Source organism: Ambystoma mexicanum, chromosome 9 (genome assembly GCF_040938575.1).
Source record: "Ambystoma mexicanum isolate Mex_15411 chromosome 9, UKY_AmexF1_1, whole genome shotgun sequence".
Classification (NCBI taxonomy): domain Eukaryota; kingdom Metazoa; phylum Chordata; class Amphibia; order Caudata; family Ambystomatidae; genus Ambystoma; species Ambystoma mexicanum.
This window is the reverse complement of record NC_090931.1, coordinates 1,546,556,927-1,546,572,191: the sequence shown is the minus strand read 5'-3', so window position 1 is coordinate 1,546,572,191 and position 15,265 is coordinate 1,546,556,927. Positions and strand designations below refer to the sequence as shown.

The window sequence follows — 15,265 nt, the reverse complement described above, 5'->3', positions numbered from 1 at the left end:
CCATCACAACAGATCTTGTGAAAGATACTAACTGGTGCACTAGTATTCAGGAGGCAATGAGGGGAGCAAACACCTCTATTAACTATTCTATCTTAGACTCTTTGCAGGACTCTATACCCTACGATCTCCCCCCCACATATTGCTGCACCTTTCTGTGTTAAGGAGGTACAGAAACAGAAATGGCGGCCATTCTGTCTAGTCTCAAGCCTACTACGTGCAAGGGAGATATCTGCCCAGCAGTGACGGTTAAAGACTGTGCAGCTCAGTTATTGCCTATAATAACCTTTCAAGAGGACGATGTACCTGGGTCTATTATACAGGCATGGATCCCCCCCCCCTTCTGAAGAAGCCATCTCTTGACCCAGCCCTGCCGGAGAACTATCGCCCCATTCCAAGCATCCCCTTTCTTCTCAAAATTCATATATTCAGATTCAGGGCCTTATGGAAACGTACAACCTTCTTGGTTATAAACAGTCAGGTTTCCTATTGGATCTTAAATCTAATATCCTGCAGTCCTTCGAGGCAGGCAGTACCGTGATGCGCATCTTACAGGATATGTCGTCCGCGTTTGATGTAGTGGACCATGACGTACTGATTCAGACTCTCTTTGACACCGTGTTTTTCTCCCTTAATGCAGCTAAATGGGTCAAATCATTCCTCTCTGGTCGTATGGCTAAAGTATTTTGTAACAAGGCCATGGCCGAGAGTTATTTGGTGACATACAGGGTGCCACATGTATCTTCCCCCACTCTGTTTAACATCTTTACTGCTCCCCTCTTTAACATGCTGGATAGGGAGGGCACCCTGTATGCTAACTATGCTGACGACACTCAGAGTCTGATCCGCCTTACTGGGGACTACACCAAAGATACCACCTCTCTTAACTATGTGTTTGCTCTCATGGAATCCTGGAGGAAGGATAGTGGGTTAGCATTAAATGCCAAGAAGACTGAGCTGATGATTGCTGGCACTGCTGGCCAGACAAGGAAACTGGGGGATGAATATTAAGCCTTTATCATCGCAGGCAGCGAAATTAAGACAGTCAACAAAGTAAAGACCCTGGGGGTGGTACTGGATCAGGAGCTTTCCATGAAAGCGCATATCAGTGGCCTGGTATCTAGTACAGGCCACTACTTGAAATTGTTGGCCCAGATTAGGCCTTTCCTTAGTAGGTCCAACTGTGCGGCGATCGCAAGAGCGATTCTCGGGGGCCCGCATTGACTACTGCTCCAGCCTTCTTCAGGGCGTTGGAAGAGGGGACCTGGCAAGACTCCAGGTCAAGAGTGGTGGAGGGTCTCAAACGATCGGACCGAGTCTCCGCTGCCAGACAAAATCTCCACTGGCTCCCAGTAGAAAAGAGTGATCTTTTGGAACACTCTGTATTACACACCAATGCCTCCACAGAAATGTCCCTAGATATCTTGCTCAGAAAGTGGTCCGGTTGCCAGAGAGAAGGGTCCTGAGATCAAACAATTCAAATCTTCTGCTCATCCCCAAGGCAAGACTGGCCATGGTTGCACAGAACTCCTTTCCCCACACAGCCCCCAGGCTATGGAATGACCTCCCGCCTAACCTGCAGGCTATGGAATGATCTCCCGCCTGACCTGCAGGCTATGGAATGATCTCCCACCTGACCTGCAGGCTATGGAATGATCTCCCGCCTGATCCCCAGGCTATGGAATGATCTCCCGCCTGACCTGCAAGCTATGGAATGATCTCCCGCCTGACCTGCAGGCTATGGAATGATCTCCCGCCTGATCCCCAGGCTATGGAATGATCTCCCGCCTGATCCCCAGGCTATGGAATGATCTCCCGCCTGACCTGCAAGCTATGGAATGATCTCCCGCCTGACCTGCAGGCTATGGAATGATCTCCCGCCTGACTTGAGGGCACTTAAGACACTCCTGTCTGCTAGATACCTCTGCCCACATTTGCCCTGCCTTCCCGTCCTAATCTGTTTTGTCTTATTTGTGTGTCCTTGCGCTCTTATGTCTAAGGGCCTTGTCGAGGCTCACTACAAATAAAATAAATAAAACACACCACACAGTTTCTTAATTGGCAAGAGTCAATTATCCCCAGCTGTTAGGTGGAGCATGGAGCTTCGCAACTCACCTGCGCGTGAGCTATATCAGAAGCATGGGGTACCCTAATAATTATTAGCACCTGGTTTGTTTGCAGCAGCCATCAGGTAGCTCCAAATCCCGGCTGAATCACGCGATCCAATCCCGGCTTCGGAGCAAGCTGTGAGTTGCTCACACTCGCCTCTCCATCTTCCCAGAACTGACCTTCTCTGCGCTTCCCACAGCCACATGCCTCCTGCCCACTTCCCCCCTGCTCCCACTCACCTGTTCTTTTACATTTCGGCACCAACGCCAACACGCTGCTCCTCAATTCCGGTCCGCCATGGAAATGGAAGTGAGACTACCATTTCCATAGCATCCATACGGGGTGAGTATATGCTTGAAACAACGATACAAGGCAAGCGCACAACCACCAGTTGATTCAACCAAATGCATTGCTAATCACATCCTGGGATGTTAACCTGGGTGTTAATAGCAAAGATAACCGGATCCCCGGGCTGTGTTTGTTGGTAACGTCCCTGGTTCCTTCGTTTGAGGCCTACACTACACTCAGACCTATTAACTCTGGCCCCAAGCCATTACCGAAAGATACAGCATGGTGTGAGAAACATGAGGGTGTTCTCCCAGTGAAACCTTGGGAATCCTTTATTCAGGTAGCCAGGACACGGCCATTGCTGTTGGATCCAGTTACTGGGGGTAGACCAGTGGGGGAGGATCACCTATATAGGGGAAACCGGGGTTATGCTCAGGGGAATACCCCAGGTCAGACGCGATATTGTTCCAGAGGAGAGAAGGGCGGGATATCTGAGGCTTTCATGGGCTGTATTGCATATGCCTCCCTTCCTCCTGTTAGATCTCTCTGGCCCAGATCCAACAAACCCTCTGTACGTAATCAATCCTCTAAGGTCCCAAACCCGGTTACGTCCAAAAAGCACAACTCCCAGAATCGTTTTCTCACCGGTTTCCATTCCAATACTCCCTATCCTCCTTCTTTCCGTTCCTCTGAGTGTTATTTTCCACATTCCCAACCTGATCAGACAAAACACTCCGATTCCTACAATCCTTTTTGTTCATGTCACGACACCAGCTATTTCCGCTTACACTGCAAACCCTACCAATCCCGTCCCCCCGATTGTCATTTCCCAAAATCCCAACCTACTGTGACAGAACACTACCGTACTTACGATCCCCTATGTTCTGTTTGTTTGTTTATTTAATATAGCGCAGAACCAAACCCGCAGGTAGCCGGGCGCAAACATTACAAGGATACTTGAGAACTTGGTTACAGTGACAAGCACAAAAGTAAGCAGTAGGAACAGTTCAACAACATTATAGTCTGCATGTGCTTATACAGTTAATGCCAGGTGTTGGAAGCAAAAGGAAATAAGCCGTAGGACAGTTCAACAACGTTACAGTCTGAACAACGTTACAGTCTGAATATACTTGTGCAGTTGAGTGCCAGGTGTCGGGTACATGAAATGCTGAGTAGCAGTCAACCACAGTTTGTAGTCCCACAGGGGTCCAGTGAGGTAGCTGGAAACTGCCAGTGGAGGTCGGGGTCCCTAGGGGACAGGTTAGCCAGGGCATAGTCAGGAGGGTGTCACTCAGGACGAGTGGTTCTATTAAGGAGGGGGATCACATTAGATGTCATTGGATCGTATCCATGAGAGCACCTTACGCCTGAAACTTGGGTAAGGTTGGTCCTTTCTGAGTTCTAAGGGGAGTTTGTTCCAGGTTTGGGCAGCTGTGACTGGGAAGCTGGCGCCGCCAGCTGTACTCTTTTTGTATCTAGGCACCAGCAAGGTGAAGGCGTTAGTCGTTCTTGTGGGGCGGATTGAGATTCTCTTGTTGATTCTGTTTACTGAGGGTGATCCTGTCTTTAATTTTTAGCCAGTGGATATTCCTTCTGGAGGTGGAGACATGGGCTGTGTTGGGAATGTTTAAGGTATACTCTAAGAGTGTTGTTTTGGAGAGTTTGGAGTTTGTTAAGGATATACTTGTTAGATCCCGCATATAGGGCATTACAGTAGTCCAGTCTGGATATGATGAGTGCATTAGCTAGGGTAATACAGCTGGCCTCGATTAGGAATGGTCTACATGCTCGGATCAGTTTACAAGTATATGCTGTGGAGGAGGCTAGGGAGTTAATTTGTTTCTTGAAGGTGAGTGCTGAGTCCAGATAGACCCCAAGGGTTTTGACTGCGGGCATCACTTTGATGACATTGTTGTCAATGTTAAATGAGGCATAGTTAGGGTTCAGTTTTTTAATCGCTGTCTCTGTGTCGAGGATCAGAATCTCTGTTTTGTCGTCATTCAGACAGAGGCCGTGGGATGCCATCCATGCCTGAATGAGGAGATATATCTTATTTACCAAAGCTGAGTCTTCCAAGAAGTTACCCGAAAGGGGGATGAGGATCTGAGTGTCTGTTCTTCCTCCCGGTAATTCTCCTCCATTTAACAAACCCTCCAAAACCTACCTTTCCGAGAACAGTCCAAGCCCAAACACGAAGGGAATGATCCCCATACAACACCTCTTTCCCTTCCGACTCTGTAGAATGCTCTGTCATTCAAACTTTGCCCTTTTCTGACACAAACTCTTGTGCACACCACAAACAATGGACTAAGGTTAAGCCTGTGTACCTGACATGTCTCAACCCGAGGGTCAGGCAAAGTCAGGTGATTAATTTGAACCACACACACCTGACGGCCCTTCCTTTCCCCCACAGGGATAAAAGGTGGAGCAAGCACACGCAGTACGAGCAAGGCAAGCACGGAAGACAGTACAATGAGACGGTTAACACGCTGTAGTTCAAGAGAAAGGCGGCAGGAATCGAGAGGGTGGCGAGGAGAGAAGTGATTTCGCCCTTTTCGTCCCTGACTCGCAAAGCCTTCGTGGATGAGAGCCTAAGACCACGAACAATAGCAGAAGGGTCAATGCAGCAGATGCCAGCGGTACACAGGGAAAACCTATGCAGATAAGCAGGAGCGGGGGAAGCTCCCGCGCTCACGGTCCCGACCTTGATTCCAAAGAGGCAACATCCCAGCGGTTCATCACAGCTGGTAAGTCGAGTGGAGAATCAGTAAGAACCGGGCTGTGTCGAATGAGAAGCGCATTGTGGCAAGTTTGAACCAAGTTTAATGAACTTTGAACTGTAAAAAGGTGGAAGGGGAGACCAGCTGCAAAGGGAGAACGGCACCACATGGGCGCTAATTGGAGAGACTGTGGTCGAGCCCCATATGAGAGAAACAAGTACCAGAAGGCCGTAGGAGGTCCACTGAAATAGATCAAGGTGGTCATACAAAGGGTCGAGCAAAATGCCTCTACAATCGGAAGACTTTGATCTACAAGCACTTTGAAAGCAAGGGAAGTGAATCCCACATTGAGAGAAAACAAGGGACATGAATGCTGTTACACTTGAGAATAAAATGAAAAGGAAGTCAAGAGAGCTCCGTGCCCAACCGAGTGAGATCCAGGGGTGAAGCCATCACCCAAGAAAAAGACATGTGCTCCAATCTTAGATTTAGGTTTAGATTAGGCGTTTTTTCAACCCGCATGCAGAATTCATTGTTCAATAAACACCCTTGAACTGTGTCTGCCTTACTTGTTGTCACCATGAGTTTCTCACAATGGGGACCTGGTTACTATTGCTATATTGAGGCGCATACATCAAAGACAGGAGCAGAACCCATTCCCAGAGCCTGAAATAACAAGGCATCAATATCATAAACTATAAACCCCCTTGGTCACGATCAGTGGAGTAACTTTACCCAGAGAGAGCAGAGCCTGGTGAACTTCCTTCATCACATTCCTGTAAAGGTCCTTCTGCCACTCCTGCAAAATCTCCCACTCCTCTTCAGAGAAACAGGCAGCAACTTCTGGGAAGGTCGCCTGTGCCTGGAATAAAACACAGGACAATTATTCACTAATTCAATGCTATGAAATACAGTATCTAATGAATTTCTATTAATTTAAAAGAAACTTTTCCTCCCTCAACCAGCCCTTGTTTCTCTATTTCATTAGCTTTTATTCAGCATAAACCAATTGCTTTAAAGAGCAGAACCAAATAGATAGCAAGATAAAAACAATGCATACAAATTATTAATAAAGAACAAGAACATGAATTCAACCACCTTGCACGTTAAGATCATCATCATGACATTTTAAAAAGTTAAATTCAAGATTCCAAGATGGCGGCATGTGGGTGAAGACGTGTCGCCCCGAGCTCCCGCATAATATGCGCGGCCACGGAATTAGCCCTGCTGCAGCCGCCGCACTCTGCTGCTAAACAGCGAGCCCTGGGGCCTGCCGCCCGGGGTGGAAGAGGCAGGTACCACGCCGAGAGACGGCCATGGGCCGAAGCAGATCCGGCAGCCTCGGCGCCCCCTGGGGGATACTGGTGAGCCGCGGCCACCGCACCAGGGGATCAGTGGTGCTGGGCCAGGGGACCCGCCTCTGACAATCGCCCAGCTGCGGCCTCCCACGGAACGGGAGGGGGCTGCCGGGACCCTTCGCAACCAGAGCCAGGAAGGAGGCTCGCTTGGCAGGGGGCTGCAAGACCGCGGCTAAGAACGGGAGGCGGGGCCGACACCACGGAGGTGCCGCGGCGGCCCGCCTGCTGAGGTGAATCGGGACCTGCACCGGAGACCTGGAGGCCTCCCACAAGCAGAAGATACCTCCCCCCCAGCCGAGGGCGGAGGTCTAGCCCCACACCGGCACCACACATCTGATATTCAAGTAAGTGGGGGTGTAGCGGGGGGGGCACGGACGAGCAGTAGTGAAGGTGGGGCCCCCTGCGTGCCCCATCCCCTGCAGCCAGGACAGCCTGGAGCCCGAATAGTGGGTGAGGGAGTGATTCCCCCCAAGAAGAAGGGACCTGGAAGTGGTCCCTGGGATCCGGCACCCCACCTCCAACTTTGGAGCTATACACCGCAGTGCTGCCCTGGGCTCAGGGTGCCAGAAAGAAACCCAAACAGGAAGGCACTTTCAAACTAATGCTGGGCCTACACGGACGACTGCCTGAGTGGAGGGAGACCCCGAATTGCTAGCACAGGGCTAGGCAGCTCTCCAGACGCACCCGCCCTGAGATAAAAGAGGAGGGTCTGGTCACGAAAAGTAACCCCGGAATTCATATTGCAGAGCAGAGAAAAGGGGTGCCTTCTCGGGGGTCCCCTAAGCCCTGGCAGGATGTCCAGAAGTAAGTCCAAGGACGCCCCAGCCTCATCCAAGATGGTGAAAAAGCTTCATGAGGGGTCACTAGCCCAGATCTGGGCCAAGGATCTTGGAGAGCAGAGACTTCAGGATCCCAAAGAAGGGTCCACTTAGTCGGTCCCGGTCACCACCCAAGACCCCCAAGACCTGCCGGTTACCCAATCACTACTCAGGACCCTTCTTGGGGAAATCGTAGAAAAAATCACAGAAGCAGGGCAGAAATAGATGGACGCGCTAAGGGAAGACCTGGCCGAGGGCCTACAAGACATAAAAAGGGACCTCAACAAAATAGAAGAGAGGGTGGACACGAATGAGAGGGCCATACAGGAGTTGACAGAAGACGCACAAAAAGCAGACTCCCTATTGGAAACCCTAGCGGCAGCAACTCATAACATCGAATTGAGGGCTGAGGACTTGGAGAACAGTTCCAGAAGATCAAATATACGGGTTAAATCCCTGCCAGAAGCAGTTCAGGATCACAATCTGGTCGAAACAATGAAATCAATATTCGGAGACCTCATGGAAGCTGACCAGATCGAGGTCATTAAGTACGACAGGGTCCACAGGGCTGGGCCGAAGCGCCAGGAACCGGGAGCGAGACCACAGGATGTATTGGTGGCGTTCCATAGTTATACACAGAAAGAGAGGATCCTGCAAGCAGCCAGGAAGGCGGGCCAGATAACCCACAATGGTATAGAAATTCAGCTATATCAAGATATTATCCCAGATTACCTTGAATAGGAGACGGCGCATGGCCCCCGTCCTGGCACATCTAAGAGAAAACCAAGTGCGGTACAGGTGGCTGCATCCATTTGCCCTCAGCTTTCTATGGCAGGGCAAGAACCATAAGATTACGACATGTGACCAAGGAATAGCTCTATTGGGCCTAGAGGACGACACTCCACCACCACGAGCATACCCGACAGGGCGAGCAATCTCCAGGAAGCCCTGGGAATGGTCAGAAGCGGGTCCAAAGAAATCAAGGAGGGAGCGAAAACAATCCCAGCGCAGATCCCAGGACCAGATGCCGGATCGGGGGGATCAGCCTGGGAAGAGGGGCCTACAAGAAAAATAAGGATCACAAACCATATCCCTATATCAACCCTGGGGAGGGCACAAATAGGTTTTAACTGTCGTGCGTATAAGACTATCAGAGGCTATTGCCTACACAAGAGTGGGTTGCAACAGGTAGGAGGGAGGGACCCGACATCTTGGAATGGGAAGGGGAGTTCCCGCAAATTCCGTGAGGAGAGTTTCTGGGTTTGTTATTGAGTTCGGCTCTCATAGACAAATCACGAGGGGGGCTTGGTGCCAGCCGAATTCGCCTGGAATGAGGGGAGGGGCTTAGGAGTGGGGTGGAAGGGGGAGGGAAGATCCAAGGTTCAGGTCTTGAGGGCCCATCCAGCGGCCCACGAATCGAGGGCACACATCAAGGAGCATACGGCAAGGGGCTCAGGGGGTACAACTGGGTTAACTAGATCTTGCACATCCGGTCCATATGGCTAGCTCGGATGCACTGAAGGTGCTCTCACTAAATGTGAATGGCCACAATTCCCAGGTCAAGAGGAAGAAAGTGGAGAGATTCCTCAAGCGGGAACACCCCCACGTAGTAGAAATGCAAGAAACCCATGTGCACACTAGAGACACCCATAGGATAAGATTGCGGGGATATTCACGAGTGGTACAGGCTACACAGGCTAGCAAGAAGGGGGGAGTATTAATCGCACTGAGAGATGGGCTTGATCTGACCAATCGGAGATATGCCGAAGGATAACCAAGGCAGATACTTAGCGGTGATACTCGAGGGAAAGGCGGAGTCCTTCACGGTAGCATCCCTTTATGCACCTAATCAGGCCCAAGACTCCTATATACAAAACATTGTCACCCGCTTAGGGAAATTTGCCAAGGCGAATATCCTACTGGGAGACTTTAACTTAGCCTGGGGCCCGCCAAAGACAGGAGTTCTACCTCATGGGATTCACAGGCGGGACCATCAGGGGCCCTGGTGAAGAAAATGCGCAATCTGGCCCTGGTTGATGCATGGCACAAACTTTACGGCGATGCTGAGGGATACACTTTCTACTCGCATGCACATAGGTCACACTCACGGATAGACTATGCTTGGATATCAAAACCATTGTTAGGAAGAGCCATAGCCTTGGAAACAGGGGCAATTACCCTTGGAGACCACGCTCCACTTACCCTTTCAATAGCTAGACCAAAGGGGCCCCCGGGCAGTTGGAAAAGGAGGTACCTGGCTGCGCTGTTCAGGGATCAAATCCTGGTCAAGGAAATAGAGGAGAAAGTACTTGAATACACCAACCACAATAACTGGGAGGACACAACCCCTCAAATTTGGTGGGATGCCCTCAAAGCTACTGTTAGAGGCAGGATCATAGCACTCAAGGGCAGAAGGGAACGGGAGCTGAGATTTGAGGAGCAACAACTAGAAGCTAGACTCAAGGAAGTCATGGCTCGTATGGGAGGGAGGATGTCAGCAGCCACTAAAAGGGAATATAGAACAGTGAGAGGTCAGCTGAACCTTATATAAACAAGGGAGGCCGAGCGAAATCTCCTCTGGCTGCTTCAAAGGTTCTATATTAAAGGCAATAAGGCGGACCGCTTGCTGGCCAGAAAGCTAAGGAAGGAGGCAGGTGACAAAACGATCCTAAAAATAAAGGGGGAGAGAGGGGCCCTTCTTACCAAGAATCCCCACCTTGAGGGGGAATTTTTTTTATTTTTTTTTATTATTATTGCATCAATTAGTTTCCAAGAAAACTTTAAATGCATACTGAAACCAAGATTTTCTTACAAAAACGTGAAATTACATCAATTATATATAGGGAGGAAAAGTAATAAAGATAAAAAAGTGTAACTAAGTATCCAGTTTTGTGAAAATTTCTCTCACGAAGTTCAACAGTGCCAAGGTCCTGGATACTTTTCCTCCCCTTCTTAAGATTGTCCACCTCTCTTGCAAGGATAGAGTAGTTAGTTTTTGGAAGTGCGACCCTAGCCATTTTTCTCTGGGCCTAGATAAGGTAACACAGTTCATCACCAAGTGCTGTAAGGTTGTAACAAACTAGGTTGCACCTCCTTTTTATTTCTTCTCCCTAGAACTTCTCTAGTGTGGAGGAGATTTAATCGGAATTTTAAAAATCGGTCCCTTTCCATGCTTGAGGGAAATTTGTCGAGATACGGGTGCACGGTGCCTCTGTGATAATGCTCGTCCATGCCCTGGGTTATTGATGAAAAGGCACTAAGTCTGTCCATGGTGGCTGTCCAATCCCAGTCCAGGAGTTTCCTCTTTACCGTGTGCGGATTTAGCACAAGGTTTTTAGGTTCCAGGGCTATAAGATTCAAGATTTCTTTGCAGATTGACTGCCACTTGGTTAGAGCCGGGATCAGTTTTCTTGTCATGGCTTCATTAATGGCCAAGAAACCACTTCTTTCCTGTGGGTGCAGACATTTACCAAGGAGTGTCAATGATTTCCAAGCCATGGATACGTAGAGTGAAGATAAGCCCAGTTCTTTACGGACACTTTCAATTGGGATCGATGACGGTAGACCCAATGCTCTTTTCCAAAACAGGCCTTCCAACAGTCTCCAAACCTCTGGAGTGAGGAAAAAGTTCACCTCCGCCGCATAGGTCAAAATGGGCAAGACTTTCAGTTTATAGAAGACAATCAGTGGTCTAAGGGAGAAGGAGCAGTATCGCCGTTTAATTAACAGAGCTTGAGAAGCTAAGTTCGTGACTTTACTTCTAAGTCTTTCGATACCCGGACCATCTTGGATACTGTTGTTTAAAGTTACTCCAAGGTATACCATGGTTGAGACCACTGGTACCACTTCCCCCGACAAGAACCACCTTAGGTTTTTAACGCCCATGATGGGACCTAGCCTCAGGATCTGTGACTTCTTTGGATTTATTCGGAGGCCATTACCTTGTATATACAACTCAAGTGCCTTTAGTTGGCGCTGTAGTCCAACCGCGGTCTGGTCTAATAACAGGAGGTCGTCCGCAAACAACAACCTTCCCACAGGAGTCCCCGCGATCTTAGGGGGGAAACATCTCACTGCTTCAAAGGCTTCCTGCATGTCGGATATGAAGAGACAAAATACCGCTGGAGCCAGCCGACAGCCCTGTTTCAGCCCATTTGTGGCCTCCACACTGTTTGAAAGGTTGCCCTGTCTGTCCAGCCTTACTTTAAAGGTTGTCCCAGTGTGCAGTGCTTCCAAGGGTTCTCTTAGGTTGTTCGGACAACCCCATTTCCTCAGTTTTTGCCATAGAATACAACGGTCGACAGAGTTGAACGCCTGTTCCAAATCTATGGACGCAATGTAGATGTTTTTGTAGCTTTTCTCCTTGACCAGGCATTTTAATATATTTATGATAAGAACATTTAGGGATGTCCCTATGCCCTTACGAAAACCTGATTGCCAAGGGTCCAAGTGATTTGTCGACCAACTCCAATCGTTCAGATGTTTCAGGATTAACGCTGCAAAAATTTTGCCCACGACGTCCAAGAGGGCAATTGGTCTGTAGTTCGTGGGCACAGACCTATCTCCCTTTTTGAAAATCGGCACGATTATGGACGTCGTCCATGATTTGGGTAACTTTTTTGGTCTCATTATATCGTTGAACAATAACTGCATAAATGAGGCCCATTTTTCCGGGTCCTTTTTAAGGATGTCGTTAGTAAGGCCGTCCGGACCTGCAGCTCTTGAGGAGTTTGATTTTTTAAATTAGGTCATGGATGTCTTGTTTTCCAAATTCAATGGCCCAGGATTCGTCAGCTGATAACGGTATTTGGGGACTACTTTTTATCCCCTTGGAATAAAGATTACGAAAGTGGGTTTCCCATACTGTTGCTGCTATGGGATTCACCATCTTGGGAGTCCGGAGGGGTATTTATTTCGTTGATCAATTTCCAAATACCAGTGATGTTTTTGGTAGATAACAGTTCTAGCATTGTCTCACTGTCTTGTTGCACCAGTTGATGTTTATGTTGCGTGATCCAATTCCTGTAGTTGTTTCTGGATTTTTTATACAGTCTTAAATCAACTGGTGCACTGGTTTTAAGAAATCGCCTCCTGGCTTTTCTTACAGCTTTTTTTTTTGTCACTACTTGGTGATCATAAGTGTGCCGAGTACATTGGTGACTACCCCTGGCAGCCGCCTTTGTTCGAAAGATCTTCAGTACTTCAGCATATTCGATCAGTTTCGAACCTTTGTCTTTAGTTAAAGAATCCAACACCAGGCTTGTCTCTTTTCTTCCCATACGTAGTCTGTTTCCCCCCGGGGTTATCTCAAGGGGCTGATTTGGTAAGTGTTTGGCTGGTATAAGGAGGGACTTGTCCCAAGCCTCAATTACAAGTTCCAGAATGTTGTGGTCACTCTGGATCGTGGGGACCACTTTCAACGATGTTAGATTTCCAAAAAGAGTTTCTGATACAAAAATGTAATCCAGCGTGCTCGTTTGATTGGCCCGTTTCCAGGTTGGAGCGGCCGATTGGTCGCCCAACAGGTTCCCATTGACCATATGGATGTTCCTAGCTGTGAGTTCCTTCTCCATGTTTACTCCTCTTATTATGTTTTTAGTGGCGGTCAAAGGCACAAACTCAATCTTCTTCTGATTCTTATCATAGCATTCCATATTGAAATCGCCACATAGAAGGATTTCGAGTTCCGGGCACTCAGTCCTAGCATCGTCTATAGCTTTCATAAGGACTTCCATAAATTTGTCTTCTTCTCGTGCTTTGGGACCCCAATATACATTACATATTAGGAGCTGCCAGTCTTGGGTTCGTAGTGAAGATTTTGTCGTAGATGAAATCCTAATGAATTGGATCCAAGGATTCCTGTTTACTGATGAAACCACTTTTAAGCCACTGGTGCGCTTTACCCCTACCAGGAGGCCTGCACTCGGTCTCCCTTTCAAGCCCTTTATTGCAGGATTTAGGAATAGCTCGAACCTATCCAGGAGGGGAAGATCACACAGCCAGGTTTCCTGCAAGCAAAAGACATCGTAAGTTGTCAAATGTATTAATGAATTTCCGAGGAGGTGCGAGTATCCCCTTGTGTTCCAACTCATGATTTTTAGCCCTGTTGACACAGGATTGAGTTGGGCGCTCCTCGGGCACTGATGGTGTTATGATTTGGCGGATAGGGCCCCTGCTAACCAACTCCAGTCCTCTGAGCTGTTCTCCAGGGTCAATCCGGCTTTGTCTGGTTGAGTGCGCACATGATCTTTTCTGTTGTCCCCCTCTCGTATACCCCTATCGCTCTTACCAATTTTCGCCTGCTGTTCCTTTTTGAGTTCAGTGGAAGAATTTAAGGAGTTGCTTAATGTGTGTTTCGGGTCTTTGGGACTTACACGTTCTAGACTGGTCCCCTCCTCCAACTCCTTTAGCACGAACCCACATAGATTGAGTTTAGGACCCAGCTCCAAAAGTGAGGTTTTGATGTTTCGATCACCTGTGTGAAGAATCACACTATCATGACGCTGTTCGTTGTGAAATTCAATCCAGTCTATGTCCCTAGATTTTAGGTGGTCAGGGTAGTCCAGGGAATGCAGGAGTCTCATAACATTTGCCCGATTCATAATCAGATTGTCTTCGTAACCCAGGGTTCTTTCCAGTAGCACTCTGTAGTGTGCTGGGGCGTTGTGTATCTCAGACCCTTTGTGAACAGTCTGGTTAGAGAGTCCTGATACTAACTTGTTCTCTATATTTTCCGCCCATGAGACTGTTCTTCTAATCCCCTTTATCGTATCCGTACGATCTCCTTTATGGTTATTGACTTCCGAAAGTTTCCGGACCAGGAAGTTCCTCCTGTCTTCCAGTGTTACAAAGTCCAGGGGGCTGAGTGTCTGCGGAACCATACTTCCTTTTTCCAAGGAACAGGCCTCGTCTTCTCTCCCAGTGTGCACTCTAGATTCCCACTTGAACTTTTTAACCAAGTCCGCTTTCGGCACCGACAACGTTGGCAATGAGGGCTTTTTAAATATTACTTGTCGCTCCGCCCGATCTTTAAACAACAGACCCTCCGTCGCCCCTTTGTACTCAACACCTCTGCTTTTGTTTTGTACTTCAGAGTCGTCATCCTCAGTTCCACTTTCTGTGTCGGATGTATTTGTTCCCGACTTCTCCTCCCATGAGGTGTTCATGTCCGAGTAAACAGATAAGTCCATAAGGGAAATATCAATGTTTTCGTTCTACCTCTCGCTGACCAGCGGACGACGATGCTCATCTGGGCTCACATTTTGTGGGAGGGCGGGGGAAATCACCGATTTTCTTTGATGGTCTGTCGTGAATCAATGATTTGGAGGGGAGGGTCAGATTCCTAGGGAGAGTTAGGCCACTAACGATTTTGGATCTCGCTGAAGGTTTCCTTGTATTCAAAGGCCCCTGTCCTGTAGGTTTTTCGGGCAGCATAGGGGTCTTCCCGTAATTTCTTTCTCCTTTACTTTGAGTTGACCTTTGTCTGCAGGGGAAAGGACTGTTTTAGGTTTCCTGAAAAGATCGAACACTTTAACAGTATTAGTTGATTCTGAAGCCTTGGGTGGATCCACTATCACCTGCGGCAGGGTGTTTGTTGCAGTGGAGGTCACTGGGCGACCTTCTTTAGGGGCAGGACCACTTTCCTTCGTTGCTGGGACAATCGCCCACACGGTATTGTCCGTGTTAGTAGAGGCATCCATGAATTTTAATAGGGGGGTATCTACAAGAGAACTCTTAGGGGACGGTACCACCTGAGGTTTTGTAGTTTGGGCCGGGATATCAAGATCCATCACGTAGCCCCCCACTCCCCCATGCAGAAGACTTAGCCTTTCAGATCTCCTTGTTTCTTTTTCCTTTATAATCGGCTCGATGATGCTTTTCAAGATTTCAGTTGTATGTTCATCATTTTTTTCCAGTTTCGACTGGATTGCTGTAACAAAGCCTTCAATGAAGATCATTTTGGAGTACAGCATAG

General features: G+C 48.4%; 1 protein-coding gene across 2 annotated transcripts in view; it reads right to left on the bottom strand.

Annotated features, from left to right (window-relative positions):
- Nucleotides 1-15,265, bottom strand: part of LOC138489493 (zinc finger protein 383-like) — a 431,218-nt gene that overhangs the window by 375,661 nt on the left and 40,292 nt on the right. For both annotated transcript variants that reach the window (XM_069617234.1, XM_069617235.1), the window contains exon 2: nt 5,850-5,976. In XM_069617234.1, coding sequence (XP_069473335.1) covers nt 5,850-5,976 — 127 coding nt within the window. The remainder of the gene's footprint in view (nt 1-5,849; nt 5,977-15,265) is intronic.